We start from the raw sequence: 17,541 nt of genomic DNA, 5'->3' as shown, positions 1-17,541 counted from the left end.
ATGACGGGGGGCGGGACCCACGAGGGGAACGCCCACGTCTATCTAAAGACTCAATGGAAGAGTCAGACAAGGCACCCCTAGTACGCTTGTGAGAGTGCGAAGTATGTGGAGACGAGGAGCGGGCCCTCTCAGAGGCCCTGTGCAGGGTAGACCCCTTCAAGGCGGACACCACTCCCCGGGAGGCCTCAGCCACCGAACGGGAGACTTAGGTCAAGTCAGCCATATACCGGGTCAGGGAAGAAACCCAGGCTGGTGGAGTGGCTGAATCCACCGGAACCAAAAGGGCACCAGGGGGTACTAGGGGGTCTGGGAGAGCAGTGGAGCAGGCAGGGTAAGTGGGCTCAGCAGAGCCAGGCATTTTGGTATTACAGTGCCTACAGGCAAAATAAGTCACTGACGTTCCAGGGTACTATTTAGAGGGAGGAACAGCTCTGGGTACTGACATAATGAGAAAAAAAAGACAGGGACTTCCTCACCCTAGTCTGTGACCCTGGGCAGCTGCAGAGAGGAGAACTCGGCTCCGTGCAGCTAGAATGTCAGCCAATAGGGAGAGAGGGGCGTGCCTGAAGCAGAGGCATTAACTAATAGGCCCCTCCTAACTGAAATTCGCACTCACGGAGCTGATTGGAGGCTACTTTGCGCTTCTGAAGAGCTCCGACCGTGCTGTGGGCGGAGCTATGAACTGCCGAAAAGAAGCAGTAATGGCGCCCGCTCCTTGTCCCGAGCGCACATGTCAGCCACATATGCGCTCGGGGGACAGAGTGGGCGGCCTGTACGTCGGCAGGGACTGCCGGAGAAAATGAAAGTAAGCCGGCGCTGAGAGCGCCCGGCGGTACCAGCGCCGCGGCTGTCAGCCGCATATAAGGCGCTGCATGAGAAGTGAAAATGAGCCGGCGCTGAGAGCGTCCGGCCCGAACCAGCGCCGCGGCTGTCAGCCGCATATAAGGCGCTGGCGGAGAAAAGAGAGTAAGCCGGCGCTGAGAGAGCCCGGCCCGAACCAGCGCTGCGGCTGACAGCCGCATATAAGGCGCTGCACACACACACACATACAGTGAAAAGCGCACACACACACACATACAGTGAAGTGCCCCATAAAATTACATGCCCCAGAAATGCCACTGCTCCACATGCCCCCTGAAATTCCAATGCTCCCCAGAATAAAAAATCCAGCCCCTGTATAAGCCAGCCCCCATAACCTGAAAGGTGGGCCAAAAACAGGGGGTCTCCAGAGGTTGCAAGTCCGTACCTAAGGAGAAAAAGGGGGGAAAGTACTTACCTCAGTCGGAAGAACTTACCTAATGGAGTCTTCAGTCAGCTTTAGTTACCTGCATCACGCATGGCTGCTTTGCGCAAGCGAGGCAAGCAGGGAAATAGGGGGACCTGGACCCATGAGGTACCAATCCAGGCGCTGACTGTTGGCGAGGGGGGGTGAACAGCGCATATACGCAATGTCTGTGCCCCCTTACTCGCAATGGGGAAACAGGGATCCGGAGTCCCTGAGTCCCTACCTGAAAACAGAAAAGAAAAGGGAATAAAAAACTAACACGTCCCTATACTAGGAAAACAAAAAATTCAGAAGACCTGGTCTGGAGAATTCCAGACCATGTCCACCTCCTTCAGACACTAAGCTTAAACTGATTACCTCAGGGCCTTAAGGCGGGTATATCCTGCTGGGAGGAGCCAACTTTTTTTATGACCTCCTAGAGACAGCAGCATACACTCACGGTCTGTGTCCCCCAATGGAGCCGATAGAGAAAGTTTATTTTGTTTATTTTTGCAGCCCGGGCACAAGGAATATGTAGGACAGTACAGATATCCAGCACCGGCGGCCCACAACTCACAAGAGGACGAGGAGAGCGGTGCTTGCGGGTAACATGATTAGTTCCCCGGTGGGGGACAGCGCAGTGCTAGGCTGATAAACTGGGGGGGCTGGTTAGAGAAGCAGCGCCAACGGGTCACATGATGGGGGGAAATACCGTTAAATACCGTGGAACCGCCATAACTTACAAAAATACCGCGATACACATTTTTGGTCATACCGCCCAGCTCTAAGTCCAGCGTTGGTCTCCTGCCAGTTCTGCACAGATCGGTGCCCAGAAATGGCAGCTCACAACTGGTGGTACCGTTGCTAAGGCAACCATACAACCCCCAGCAGGTTTCATGCAGGAACCCTTTTCTAATAATTGATAGAAGGGAGAAAAATAGGAAAAAATATGGGGCCCTCCCTTGTGTAGTATTTAAAAACAGATAGGATGGATGAACGCTGCAAATACCTACCACTAACACCCAAGGTGTCGTACTGACCTTTTATGGGTATATAATAAGGCAAGTCAACCTTATGCCATGAGGTTTCAGGGTGTGCGGGAGTAAAGAGACAGTTTGCTACTCTGACCCCTTTTTTGTCCATAATCCAGAAGGGTACGGAGAACGTGTGGCAAGAAAGAACATGCAAAAATGGAGGGGTTCTTAAGAGCGCTACTGCATGCAGAGATTAAAGAATGTCAACGTATGCCAAACGTTACACAGGACTTGCTTTTATTCAAAACTCAAAATCATACAGGACAACGCGTTTGGCACACACTTGCGCCTTCCTCAGGTCCACAGTAATTTACAGTCTGTAGTCCTGACGAGGGTCCCTATGTGTTGGCTCCTATACATAGGGAACCTCATCAGGACTACAGACTGTAAATTATTGTAACCTGAGGAAGGCGTGAGTGTGCGCCGAAACGCGTTGTCCTGTATCATTTTGACTTTTTGAATAAAAGCCATTCCTGTGTAACGTTTGGAGTACGTTGAAATTCTTTCATCTTTGCATGCAGTAGTGCTCTTAAGAACCCCTCCATTTTTGCATGTTCTTTCTTTCCTTTTCTAATGAAGGAGACTCTTCTGGCCATTGTTCGGTTGCCTCCAAAACTGTACCACCCATCGTGAGCTGTGTTCTCTCTGCATTGATCTGTGCAGAACAGATGGGAAATAAGCTTTGGACTTAAACTTCTAGACTTTCGTGGGCGGACTTTACAGCGGACCCTTGAGAAAGTGGTTCAACAAACCGGCACTCATGGGTAAACAACTGGGCCAACACAGTTGGCGGACATTGGTGGCCATACTATAGTTCAGTGATAGATAGTGTGGGGGATTACTACAGTTGTGCCAAGGTTTATTTTTAGGGGCATTTTCTTTATTCCAATACTCTGCCATCTTACTGCAATATAGTCTCTACCTAATGGTATAGGTCATGTCCTATCCTGTAATATGTAAATAATATGTGCATTCGTTGTTGCTGATTATTATGCACTAGCTGCTCCTTTGTTATGCTTCAATTCTCCTGTAGAAATACCTGTCCAGTTACTGTGAGCTGTTTTAGAATTTGTTTGGGTATAATTTTTACTAATAAAGTGTGATATTTTATTTATTCGAGTGGTTAGTGAACTGGTCTTGGTATGCAAGACTTAAGTGGATGTACAAACAATACTGTGTATGGGCAAAGCAAGAAGAATGCAAGGCAAGCAATAGGTCATACTCACCTAAGGTGAACAACCAGGTAGCAAGTTTAAATAGGGCAGTTATGGTAATCATATCAGAGTAATAACAAAGGAATTACCCAAACCAACTGCTAGAGTAGAATGTTCCAAGATAGTAAGGGATCTTACCTGCATGGAAGTCCATCCCGACAGCCAGTGATGTACCAGAGACCGGAACCAGAGCATCAGATTTATCTGTTGGGTCCAAAGGAATGCCTCGTATGCCTTCATGTACCGAGTACAGCAAGAAGGAGCCAACACCTGTAAGAGTATTACACACAATGGGGCAAATTTTATCCTCCAAGTGCACCAGAATTTTTTTTACATGCTTTTAGCGCATCGTGTGACTTAGCAGTAAAGGGATATGTCTCATAAAAAGTGGGCATGGCAAAATATTTCCACAACCTAAGTCAAATGATAGGCGGTGATAAATTCTGGACATTCTTGGACTTTCCACTCTAAGCTTACACTGTCCGCTATATAAGCAGCCGACACATGCAGATTGTTAACCACTATCTGTAAGTGTCATGCAATTCACACTATGTTCACAAAAATGTTATGCAGTTTTCCTGCATAAATTATTATTGGGAAATCCAGATAAAGTTCAATAGGCAGGCAGAACTCACCCTCACATGTCTGCTGCCCAGACTTCAGGCTGTAACCGGCGGTGCACATACATGATCTTGTGGTGGAGGAGGTAGGAAGGCACAGCTGGGAACAATCTCCATTATTTACTGAGCAGTTGTTGGTTCCTAAAATTAAAGCGTAAAGAGCTAAGTCCAGAAGAACTGAGGGGAAAAAAATTCTATTTTAATATAACAGTTCGATAAAGTGCAGAAGAGGACACCATGTTCCAGCTGCTACCTTTCTGTATCTCCTCATCGTAAATCTTCATATGCATGACTTGGTTGGTGTTTTGACGCAAGACTCTGGGGTCCGATCCATCCTTCTTATTGCACGTTCCCATTTTGTCAGAAGCATGGTCTGCCCACCAAAGTTTGTCACCTAAGGAAATATAGGATGTATTGAGGAACGGTCCTGATGATAAACGTCATCAGGTGAGCATACACGAGATCTAAATAGGATGTGGCCTTAAAATTCCAGTTGTTGATACAATATTTCTGCTAAGCTTAAGACGGTAAACCAAGCAAATAAGGTTCTGGTCAAAAATTAAATAAAATATGAGTGTAGATCCCAGAGGTACTGCCTGCATCTATCAGACATTTAGGTCATGCCCTGTGGATGCGCCATACATATTTAAGTTGGGAAGAAACTTTTCAAAACCTATTTACCCATGATAGCCAGTGCGGTTGCCTTTCCAAGGTAAGTTTTCATAGTAAGAAGAACTTCAAGTCCTTTTCCATTGAGGTTACATCTGTTGATGGTTCCAGCCCCAGAACTGATCCAGTAGAGTTTTTTCTCAAGATAATCAATTGATAAGCCTGTAAAGACGAAAAAAGGAATCACAATATGAATAACGATTGTACAACACAAATAGAGAAACACAGCCGCACATCCACCATTTGTATTTTGATCTACTTGCTTCTCAGCATAATTTCAAAAACTAACAGGTCGTTAGTATATGATCAAAAAGTACAAGTCCACTCGCCAAGTCAAGGCCATCTAGTCAGAGTGGGTCCCTAACCTGACACTGGCGTAGCGACCACTGTCTCCGAGACACCAAGCCCACAGAGGGAATAATCCAGTGGCCAGGCAGCCCCACTGCTGCCCGACCAAGCCCCTGGCTTTGGGCCGCACCACCCCACAGACAAAGCATCGAAGAAACAATGGCCGCCACAGAGCACCACACTAGTGTGAACACCTACCATGTGCTCCCTGCCAGAGGGCTAGGAGAATGTAAGGAGGAAACCCTTATGCAGTCTCCTGAATAACAGTCCAACTCATAGTTATATACAGCACTGACACATGTTCTGTATTATTGAAAAGAAAAAGGTGTCCACACATTGTGTGCTGGGGCATTATGTGCCCTGCTAGTAACTATTCACTGTCATGCTCTGTCTGTATCATTATTATGTAAGCTACAAAATGAGCGGACGCTAGACTGTAAAGCTCGAGTTGTCTTTTTTTTATCCTAGAACCTAAATTGTAACTAGGTATATTTCTGTTTTCCCATAGATGTACCAGTGTAAAAGGGGAGAAAGTTTTTCATATACATCTTAGTGGGGACCAATAAATGACTAGTGAACTGTTAGATGTGCGATAATGTCTCACCAACTGGTCCCTTCTGCCCAGTAAAGAGGACTTGCCGCTCTGTGCCATCCATATTAGACATGCTGATGTTGTCACCATCTGTCCAGTACAGCTTCCTGAAAGAAACGTTCAGATTATTTTAAGACCAGCCTGGCAGCCACATGTGCCCAGAATAAGATGAGCCCTGCACATTGCACTGAACCCAGACACCAACCAAAAACATTACTTGGTATTCCAGAGCAGGATTCCTGACCGCACACTGTCTGTGATGACAGGGTAGAATACCAACGATTCACAGAAGAAATAGTCCAGGGTCCAAATTTTTTTACCCTAGCCAGTATTAACACCCTCCCGTATGGTGGGTAGTAGTACACGGCTAGTCAAGAAAGAAGCACTATGTCCCTTATAGACATGGTATTTGACAATTAAGATGGAATACATAAAGAAACATACAGAATCTATAGTGAATTAGGTTTGTATAATGTCAAGGGGGAATTTATCATGGCTTTCATGTCAGTGACCTGGCATAAAGAAGTCACAAATGTTTGTGGTAGCCTCACTTGCAGCTTTTTTTATGCCAATTTTCTCTCCCAAACATGCTTAAAGGGGTACTTCGTTTGGAACAAACTGTTCTGAACGGTGGAGCCGGCAGCTCGTGACATCATAGCCCCACCCCCTCATGACTTCACGTCCAGCCCCCTCAATGCAAGTCTATGGGAGAGGCGTGACGTATGTCACGCCTCTCCCATAGACTTGCATTGAGGGGACGGGACGTGATGTCATGAGGGGGCGGGGCTATGACATCACAAGCTGCCGGTGTCGGCTCCAGCGTTCGGAACAGTTTGTTCCAAACGCTGAGCAGCAGAGTACCCCTTTAACCTAGACACCTTACTCTGCTCTACATTGTTCTACACTATCATACTGGCAGAAAGGTATGCCAACGTATACCGCCGCGTACCTGAGCCATGCAGAGCAAAAGTGGCGCAGTTGCCCATAACAATCAATCAGATTGCTTCTTTTATTTTTCCTTGTTATTTTGAAAATACTAGTTTGTCTGGGAATGAGGTCAGTCTTGTTAATATTCACATGCTGCACACCAATCTTGGCCTTGGTTGAGAAGTGGATACAATTGTCCCCAGTCTACACAATGCTCTGTGAGCTAACCACATTATCAGCAGCTGCACACTCTCTCTACTAGTTTGTATCCGTCTGGAGTCTGAATGTATTAGCTCGGGGAACACTGCAGCCTCTGAATATAAACAAGTGTTCTAATTCACTAAGCAAACAAAAACCTTGGAAAGAATAAGAAATAGAAACACAAAGGGGGGGGGGGGGAATCTATAAAGTCTGTGTCTGGCAGAAATTGGGCAAAAGTCAAAAATTGTGTGCAAACCCCAGGTAAATTTGCCTCCCACCACTCCACCTGTGCCATGCTCCCAGCCCCCGCAGCGATCTTCTTCCTGGTGCTGGGGCCCAATCCGTCACACTGTCGCTCAGCCTATCACTGGCTGAGGTGGGACATCACTGCAGCCGTCAATTAGCTTAGCCCAAAGTGATGACCCAACCCCAAGAGGCAGGAAAAGAATTGCTGTGGAGGCTGGGAGCAGGAAACCTGAGGCACTGGGGGAGCGGAGCCATTTTTTTTTTTCCATACTGCACAGATCCCTCATAATAGCTGAGCTGTCTGGCTTGTACACTGTGATTTCCTGTCCTGCTCTCTGAAAGCACAGCTCCCGTCCCTGCTCCACATTGCCTGCTGAAGACCAGACCATGAATGTGAAGAGGGGAGCTGACATTACTGCTCATTAGATTTTATAGCATAAATAAGCCTATCTGCTGTCTAATCTGGCTCACTGCTGTTTTATCTAAGAAAGCCCTCCTGCTGCCTTAAAATTTTATGAGCAGTAATATGAGCTTTCCCTCTTCACATCAATTGTCTCTCCTGAGCAGACAGGAGGGAAGGGGGAGAGAGCACAACTGAACATATGTGCACTATAGCAGAACATATTAAGTCACTTTATTATAATTCTTTACACCATACACAGTTTGTTTCTTTTGCTGGATAATCCCTTTAAGACAGGTGTACAAAGTGACGGTCTTTGTAAATTCCACCGAAGTTTATTAGAGTCCGGAAAGGCGTTATCTAGCTATAAAAGGCAGTCAGTCATTCCGAAGGACCTGATCTGTATAGGCTTTATATACATATCATAATAATGTCAATGAAAACAGATTCATTCTTTACTTCCCCAGAGTCAATGTAACATGACAAACAAATATTTTATTTCGGTATCGCATATACTGCTAGGTTAGGTTCACCTTATGGATGTAAACAATTTTTTTTTTTTTTATTAGATATTTTTTTATTAAAGTTTTAAACATGTTTTTTTTTACAAGAAACAGTTCACAAACAGCAAACTCCCCTCCACCCACCTTCCAAACAAACAGTCCGTCTCTCCCCCCCACAGCAACAAAAGTATACACTGTTAGACAACTAAGGGTTTAAATAAACTTCAGTCCCGAAGGGCATATTCCCTTACTCCCTGTACACACAGCAAGCGGTACCCACAGGCCCTCCAACAAAGCCACTAGAGAGGGATAGAGAGAAAAGAACGGGCAAAGAAGAGAGAGGCCACACGCACTGATCCCCAGCATTCAAGACAGTCTCACCACCTCAATTACAGACTGAGGGCATACAAGCAATTAGGAATTAGTCGGCGGGGGGTCAAAATGGTGCACCCAGGGTCCCCAAATACCATCAAACTTCCTTTCAACTTTACATTTAATATATATCCCTTTTTCCAAGCGTACTATAAGCTTTATTCTTTTAATAAGATCAGCTATCCTTGGAGTGGACGGTCTGATCCAGAACTGTGCAATGAGTTTCCTGGCTTGATACAGCACCCGTAAGATCCCCACTTCTCTCATGGAAGGTTCCTGATCACATCCAACCAGGCCAAGTAGGCACACTTTAGGTTCTCTATTCAGTGTGACCCCGTATACAGTCCCAATAAGGCGCATCACATCAGTCCAATAGGCAGTTAAGGCAGGACACTCCCACATCATATGTAGCAAATGAGCCGTAAACTACATTTTTAGGTTTGGTAAAAAAAAAAAAAAAAGTATATGCTCAGGTAACAGACCAAACAGTCGCTATCTGGCTACATTAGGGCCATTAAAGTCAATGGGCTTTTCATGGGTATGCCACATGGCAAGCCCATTGATTCTAGGTATATTGACTTTATTTATATGTTACTATACCTTTTTGCTGGTATCCCAGAATATACCGGCACCAAGATGTAAATGGAACCTAACTTTAAGAAAACCCTCGAGAGGAAATGTAGATTTTATCAAGCAACATGCATGACCTATAAATAAAGTCGAGTAAGGCCAATTTCTTAGCTTTTTTTTTTCCATTTTTTATCAACTTATAAAATAAAATCCACTGTAAACACCAAGAGAAGCCCCTTCTGCTCACACACACATTACATAAGAACAATGAAGGTCCCCACAAAGTATCACAAATGTCTCCAGTTATCTACTAAGAGTAGCAGCTGAAATCTATTAAGAAATATCAGATTTTCATAGCATCGTTTGTATAATAAGGCCAGTACATTATACGGCATTATGCATTTAAGTGGGATGGACATATGAACCCTTAGAATACAGTCATTATGTAGCCAGTGAATTGTTTTGGGTTCTGCGTGACATTATCACCAAATCCGATCCACGTTTCCTCATATTAATTTCCCGTAATGAACCCGGCTCTCCCACACAGATGGCTCTGCTTATTTCCACATTACTGGAAACTACTTTGGTCCACCCCCACACGCAGGGCAGCCAGGGACAAAAAAGCAACCAGAAGTAGTCATATTTTCTGGTGTGCCACTTACAACTATTCAACTAGAGCAGAGTCCCTGCAGGCAGAAATGCTGAATTGCAACAAGTGTGTTTGTAGAAATAACACTGGGCAACTTCCTATGCTTACTACCCAGGTTTGTATTAATAGTGGAAAAAAAACTTCTACGCAGACAATATCCAAGCCAAACCATGTAAAACTTCCAGCGGACTGCCCGGGGGAGCATTTGACTGGTTCAAAATGTGTTTACGGAATGGTTTCTCCTTAACTTCATATTAAAAACATCATTTTACAAGCTGTGAACCTGGACATGGGCAGGAAATATTTGGTCATTCTGGCTAAAGATCTGAAAAAACAAATCCGGCCATAACACATTGATCTCTCAACATGGGAAGTATCCATCTGACTATCATTTACCCATTCGCACTCTCCTACAGAGAGTATTTTCCCAGAATGATCCATCAGACTGATATCAGGGAAATGAAAAGAATTGTTTTGTTACAAATGTTACAAAGTGTTATATGTACTTGTGGTATAATGGTAGCATCTACAAGGTGATTTATACCATATAGAAATATCTAGCAGCTAGATCTGGAAAGTTGACACTACTGTTCCCTTTTGTTTTAATGGGCTTGTCTCATCACAGACAACCCATTAACCTGAGGGCTTCTTACTGGCTCCTTTAATATGACAACTTCTGAGACCCCCAATAAATAGTTTATGAGGCCAAAAGACTTTCCTGCAGGCAGCCTCATGTCAGCTTATAAATCTGCTCTTATGTCTTGTGACCTGCAATTTCCAAGCAAAGTAAACTTTGTAAAGGGAAATCAACTTTTTTATATTTTTTTATTTTATGGGGTCAAGGTGAGAATAAAAAAATAAGGGATACTTACCTGCCAACTGCTCCACCACGGCTGTTCTAATTGAGCCCAGGCCCCTACTAATTATGGCATTCTGGTGACATATCCATACACAGAAAATGTCCACCACTAGCCAGATGTGCAAGAACTGTCCTGAATAGGAACTGATACTTTATAAATGGAAAATGCCAAATCGTTGGCTTAAAGGGGTTGTCCAGGAAAATAAAACATTCTATAAAAGGTAACAGGGTGCCTTACAAATGAGGGATACTCACCTTCCTATTCCACCATCACTGCTGTTCCAATTTTGCCAAGGTCCGTGCTGCTTCTGGCTTCCTGGTGACATCTCTATATGCAGGAAATGCCTGTTTGGCCAGTCACTGGTTGTCGTATGCCTGGCATTTCTTACATATGGAGAGGTCAACCAGGAAATGATAAACAGCATAGACCTGGGCACAATTTGAACAGTAGTTATGGTGAAATGGGAAGGGGAGTGTCCCTTATTTGTAAGGCACCCTAATAACCTTTATAGGATGTTGTCTTTCCCTGGACAACCCCTTTAAAGGAGATATACAGCTAAAAGTGGTCAAAATAAAAACTTAAGAGTATATATACACTCACCATGAATCCACAAGGCATCCCAGCTGATTTTTTTTATTGGACTCCTATAGCCCCCATAAACAAAAGACTACACAAACCATGAGCCCTTTTGCTTGTTCCTGTGTAAGCTGCGAAGAAGCTGCCTTGAGAGTGCTGAGAAGGTCACATAATTGGAGTGAATTATGCAGTGAATATAGATGAGGGAGGTGTGCGCCTAAGCCAATCAGGGACAATCACACACTGAAACACTGGCTCTCTGAGCAGACGAGAAGGTTGTGTGATGTTACACAGTGACGTGTCGGGCCCTGCTACTGGTGCCTGACAGTCATCGTGCGATAAAACTGAACTTCCTGGCTAGAGGAAAAGCTGAGAGAGACAGGGTATGTGCTCAGTAAAGATTATAGTTGTATATGGCAACGTGATATAACTTTAACATGTGCAGCTATGTTAAGGTAATTTCATTTGCCTGGAGTTCTTCTTGAAGCCAATTATTTGGTGTTGTCCATTTATTCTAGACAGTTGTTAAAGATCTTTTAAGGGATAATGCTTTAATTTAAAATGTATATATTATGGAACCTAACATAATAACTATGCAACAAAATGTAACGCAGACGCACCCTTCCAGTGGATTCGCAACAAGGCAGTGGGGTTTGTCCAAGCCCTGGATGACAGCATTTTTGAAGGACCCATCTAAGCGAGCCACATTGATCTGCTTCTTATTAGCATCATAACTTGTCCAATAGAGGTTCCTAGACACCCAGTCCACAGCCAATCCTTGAGCATTTGGTAAGTCTGCAAGCAAAAATTTACATACAAATAAATTTTTAAAAACTGATCAATGTATCATTGTCAATTTCTAGTAATTTTCTAATTAAAAAGAGAAAAAAATGTATCTTGTAGCTTATTACCGGCAGATACAACAGTCTCCACTCCGGTGCCATTGATGAACGCTCTCTTGATGGTTTGTGTTCGGACATCTGACCAGTAAATGCGTTGCTCTAAGGCATCATAATCTACTACGGTGACATTGTCGATATCCGGGACGGTGAAAGAGATGATGTAGTTGTAATAAGGGTTGTCAATGTCAACTCCACGGATTTCCATCTGGCGAGCATACAACAGGAATCTTCTGGATTCTATAAAAGTTTTAAAAAGAGAAACGGCATTATTCCTGTTTACACTTAAAGGGGTACTCTGCTGGAAAACTTCGTATCCCCTATCCAAAGAATACAGGATAAGATGTCTGATCACAGGGGTCCCGCCCCTGGGGACCCCCCACGAACTCCGGACTGGCAGCGGTGGCGTCCAGAACACAGAAGCTTTGAGCTTCCGTGTTCGTGACGTCACACCATGCTTCCTCCATTAATGCCTATGGGAGGGGGCGTGACTGCTAGTACGTAGCAGCCATGCCTCCTGCCATAGACATGAATGGAGGGGGTGTGGCGGCTGTAGTCGCAAGTAATTCGGTACAGGGTGGAGATTTCTCTGTGCACCGGATGACTGGGGTGCCACTGCAGAGATCGTGGGGGTTCCCAGCGGCAGGGCTCCCGTGATTAGACATCTTATCCCCTATCCTTTGGATAGGGGAGAAGAGGTTTTCAGGCGGAGTAACCCTTAAAGTTAAATGTAAACTTCATCCATATCGAAATGCAGTCCAAATTCTTAAAACGGAAGCAAGACAACTTTGTAGTTTAGGAAAGAAAATAAAGGGAACAACATCCGTTTTAGCACAGAATTGACTGATGTTTTCCTTTCAATTCATTTGACATTTTTCTTTACAAACTATGAGCCATACTGAGATAGTAATAGGTAAATACTGGCATGGTGTGTCAAACTGACCCAGTCCATTGAATCAGGCTGAACAGGTGAATATTGTGTGGACTTTTTAGGACTAGCTCAACAAAAGACTCAGTGAAGAAACTTATATATTAGAAAAAATGGTCATTGTTAAGCTACTTTAACAGTAGACCATGGGGGGGAAACATGGAAAACCCAGTGCCAGATTAGGACAGGTCACGCTGTACATTCACCAGCAGCTTGTTATTGAAGGCAACAGCTTGAAATACTTACCCATACAAGTCTTTTTGTCTGGAGACAGCTTCATGAGGTGAGGGCACGCGCAGGAGAACGTCTGGTTGTAGTTAATAAGGCACAAGTGACTGCAGGGTCCTTTTCCATCATTGGCTGCACATGGATTTGGAACTGCAATTTATGGAAGGAACAAAAAGAAATAAAATAAGCAGCTTGTTGGCTTCACGGTGATTTAAGGGAAAAGCACAATGATGTCTCAATATTAAGATCCCACATAAGAGAAATTAATTCACAAATAGGAAAACAAATAGGTTCCAAATGATTTCATAGACATTTTCCATCTTACCTAGGGGTTGGCGTGAGGGGTGATAAACCTGCAGGTCAAAGGGTTGAGTGTTGGTACGTTGTACAATGGTCACATTGTGACCAGTCCATTTATTTGCCTTTGCCAAGGTGTTTGTCCTCCAGTCTGTCCAGTATACTTCCCCACCATATAGTGTGACGGCAAAAGGATGAGATAAGTATTCATGGCCCTTCAGTACTTCAATGTGCCCTGAACCATCATACTTTGCCGAGTAAATTGCATCTGATCTAAGGAGTGAACACAACTAAATAACCACCTATAAAATAGAACTGAAGTGTGATTGATCAATCATATAAAAGGGTAAAAAAAAAAACAAAGGGTTAAAAAAAAATTTCAAACTAGTAGAAGAACAACACAAATTTGCAACAATATCTTACTATAGTTCAAAGGCTATGGGCTTAATAGTGGCTTTGTTTCCTGAATGCAAAATGAAGCAACTTTCTAAAAAGTCTCCATGATAGAAATGTTCCACCATTTAGCTGCAGCTCAGAGAAAGACAGGGGGACTGTCCTCGTATTGCTAGTAATAGCAGCAGGTAAGAGGATGGTGTTGGTCATATAGGCTGAATACAAGTTAAGGGACTGTAAAAGCAAATGTGAGCAAATATTTATTAAAGAGTTATAGAGAGATGTTTTTTTACACCATAAATGCTTTTTAAATCTGTCCATAGCCTTTGAAGGAATTAGATTATGAGTTTTGCATTGGAGACCAGACAGCCGATTGGGAACAGGGAAAGCAGAGAAAACAGTCTTTAAAGTGATTCTAAAGCATAGACATAGGTTAATCTATAAATCCAGCCTCAGGGTACGTTCACATGTACGCAGATTTGATGTGCAGGATTTTCTGCTGCAGATTTCCATGTAAACTAAATGACTGAGCACAGCTTCTAATCAGCAGATACAAATCCTGCGCATCAAATCTGCGCAGGATCCTGTATGTGTGAACGTACCCTTAAAGGGGAATTCTGGCTTTATACATCTTATCCCCTATCCAAAGGATAGGGGATAAGATGTATGATCGCAGCGATCCCGCCGATCTCGGTGCAGCCCCCGGCATTCTGTGTCGGGCGCTGCACCCAAGACGGGGGACGTGACATCACGGCCATGCCCCCTAGTGATGTCACACCCCCCCTCCATTCATGTCTATGGGAGGGGGCGTGATGGATGTCACGCCCCCTCCCATAGACATGAATGGAGGGGGCGTGGCATGAAGTCACTAGAGATCACAGGGTTCCCCAGCGGCAGGACCCCTGCCATCACACAGCTTATCCCCTATCCTTTGGATAAGATGTATAAAGCCGGAATACCCCTTTAACTTGAACTACACAGTCTCTCATTCTTCACCTAGGTCCATCCTTTAGAATCACCGTGAGGACTGTTTCTCCAACACAAATCTTACTGCTTTGCATCTTAAAGTTCTTTGACATAAGCTGTGGTCTCATTCTAGGCCAAAAATTATTTTATGAGTGTTCTGACCGGGAGCTTCACACTGCACCCATAGATATAACTGAATGTATGGCATATGGTTCAGCTGTACCTGGCATCAATCCAAAGAATGCGCTCCTCCAGGTAGTCTACAGTAAGACCATTTGGCCATCCTCCCGATCCGGTCTCCTTATGAATAACCCGGCGTCCCTCTCCGCTCATAGAAGCTGCTTCTATACGTGGCATACTAGAATCCCAGTCTGTCCAGAAGAGGATTCTAAGGAAATTGGAATTTCACATTAAGTACACACAAACCAATGCTAGTTAGGTAACATGTGGCTTATTCTCTTAAACCTGACATTGGCCATGAGAAGTTCTATAACCAGTAGGCCAATAAGCAGATTACAGAATATGTTCTCATTCTTTTATTATTGTTATGCAACTGAAATATAAAGAAATACAGTTTATTATATCACCGTTAGGCTGCATTCACATCTCTGTTTTACACTACGAGTGCCGGATCCGGCTGGGGGAGGGGCAAACCGGTCACAAAACTGGATACAGGTAAAAAATGAGCCGACCTGAGTCACCGTTTGACTCTGGTCGGCTCATTAAAGTGAATTGAGTACAGCGCTGGTCCGGCTGGGGTACGAGAACGCCCTGTTTGCCCCTTCCCCACCCAGATCCGGCACCCGTAGTGTAAAACCGAGATGTGAATGCAGCCTTACTAAGGTCAGCAACATTCATTGGAGTGCAATATACTGTATGTGGTGGTGCTCAGTATCCATAGAGTTAGTCCTCACAAGCCAAAATCCAAGAGGATATACACAGCACTCACCATTTCTCAGTGTACATTCAGTCCAAGTCAAATATGATCAGAATATGACCCAGACATAATCACTAGTTAACTACGTTCGGGTCATGTCACTGGATTGAATGGGGTCCAAGACTCTCCATGCACGAATAAGTTGGCAACCAATTTTTTTCCCCACAAGGGGTAATGCAGACCTACCACAAAATTATAGCAGAGGGAAATACTTTTTTTTTTATTCACCAAAATATTGCCATTCTTCTATTGCATTGTGGCGGCCAGTAAACCAGAATTACTTTACAATTTATACAATTTTTCTTTATTAACTTTAAAAAATAAATTATAAACTTTTTCACTAAAATCCCAAATTGGTAAATATTCCTAACTTCTAGAATTTGTTACATTCCCTCACCACTGCCGTATGTCTACCGGGAGGTATGGTTGTTTAATGGCTGGCATGGCAGGGGCACCACGATGTTCAGTAAAAACTTGTTATCATAAGAACATACCATGGCTTGTATAATCTGGATACCAAGACAAAGTAATGGACTGAATAATAGTAAATGTTCCAAATGCTGTTTTCACGCTGCGGGGGTCGGCCACGCCCCTCATGACATCATGGTAATGCCCCCTCAATGCAAGTCTATGGGAGGGGGCGTGGCGGCCGTCACACCCCCTCCCATAGACTTGCATTGAGGGGGCATTACCATGATGTCTTGAGGGGCGTGGCTGACCCCCGCAGCGCGAAAACAGCATTCGGAACATTTACTTCCGAACGCTGGAAAGTGGAGTACCCCTTTAAAATAGGGTTTTCTCTGAAATGATACAGAGAGCCTAAAGTTCCACTTATGAACATGGCTATGAAATCCAAGCACTTATTCCATAGCACGCTCTCAAACTGTTGCATACTGCACACTAGGGCTGCAACGTTTATTCGATAAAATTAATGAAATTCGATGCAGTGCACACCGCTTTACCCATGGCGGTATGTGCAGAGCATCGCATCCTGGTGTCTGTAGTACAGACACTAGGATGCAATGCTCTGCACATACCCCTATGTGTATAGTAGTGTAAGTGTGTACTACATACACACTGCTATACACATGGTAGTATGTGCAGAGCATTGCATCCTAGTGTCTGTACTACAAACACCAGAATGCAATGCTCTGCACATACCCCCATGGGTAAAGCAGTGTGTATGTAGTAAATTAAATATTAGTAAATCATTAACATTTTAATAGTTCAGATAGTTACCCATGAGGCAATATCAAATTTATGCTGGTTTCTGTACAGGATCATTAATAATGATCCTGTACAGCAACCAGCGTAAAAGTAAAAAAAAAAAAAAAAAAAAAAAAAATATATATTTTTTTTTTAAAGGCCAAAATTGCTGATATTTGGTTACATCACATGCTAGAAACTTTTAATATGACCATTGTACATAATTTTTCAAGTAGAATCAGCTGAACCCCTTTTTTGTCATTTTTTTTTTTCGATTAATCAATGAAACAATTGGCAACTAATCGATTATTAAAATAATCGTTAGCCGCAGCCCTACTGCACACACAAATATACTGAAGAAATAGGAAAAATCACACAAGCACTGCCCAGTAAAGACACAGACCAATACAAATGCATTAACAGATTTGTTTTAGCTTGCGAACACTGTCACTTTCACCATTCCAGCCGCTGTCTATCCTAGTTTATGTGTTTGCAGTAAAGCTCTGGCACGCCATTTCCATTCTGTTTCAAAACACTTCCAAGAATCTCCCGCTGGACTGATCAAACACAACTATCAATTACAGTCCCACAAGCTTATCTTTGGACTCTGACACTGGAAAAAAAACGTCAGATGAGCCAGAA

The 17,541-nt window shown here is 43.8% G+C and overlaps 1 protein-coding gene across 4 annotated transcripts in view; it reads right to left on the bottom strand.

Annotated features, from left to right (window-relative positions):
* Window positions 1–17,541, bottom strand: part of LRP1 (LDL receptor related protein 1) — a 328,104-nt gene that overhangs the window by 96,853 nt on the left and 213,710 nt on the right. For all 4 annotated transcript variants that reach the window (XM_056562521.1, XM_056562523.1, XM_056562520.1 and 1 more), the window contains exons 26-35: window positions 14,980–15,144; window positions 13,426–13,670; window positions 13,119–13,250; window positions 11,957–12,184; window positions 11,666–11,840; window positions 5,754–5,848; window positions 4,814–4,963; window positions 4,386–4,526; window positions 4,148–4,273; window positions 3,651–3,782 (exon numbers count right to left, since the gene is read on the bottom strand). In XM_056562521.1, the coding sequence (XP_056418496.1) occupies window positions 3,651–3,782; window positions 4,148–4,273; window positions 4,386–4,526; window positions 4,814–4,963; window positions 5,754–5,848; window positions 11,666–11,840; window positions 11,957–12,184; window positions 13,119–13,250; window positions 13,426–13,670; window positions 14,980–15,144 (1,589 nt within the window). The remainder of the gene's footprint in view (window positions 1–3,650; window positions 3,783–4,147; window positions 4,274–4,385; window positions 4,527–4,813; window positions 4,964–5,753; window positions 5,849–11,665; window positions 11,841–11,956; window positions 12,185–13,118; window positions 13,251–13,425; window positions 13,671–14,979; window positions 15,145–17,541) is intronic.

The sequence above is a fragment of the Hyla sarda genome, chromosome 2, assembly GCF_029499605.1.
Source record: "Hyla sarda isolate aHylSar1 chromosome 2, aHylSar1.hap1, whole genome shotgun sequence".
Classification (NCBI taxonomy): domain Eukaryota; kingdom Metazoa; phylum Chordata; class Amphibia; order Anura; family Hylidae; genus Hyla; species Hyla sarda.
The sequence above is the reverse complement of the archived record's forward strand: the minus strand, read 5'-3'. Positions and strand labels throughout refer to the sequence as shown.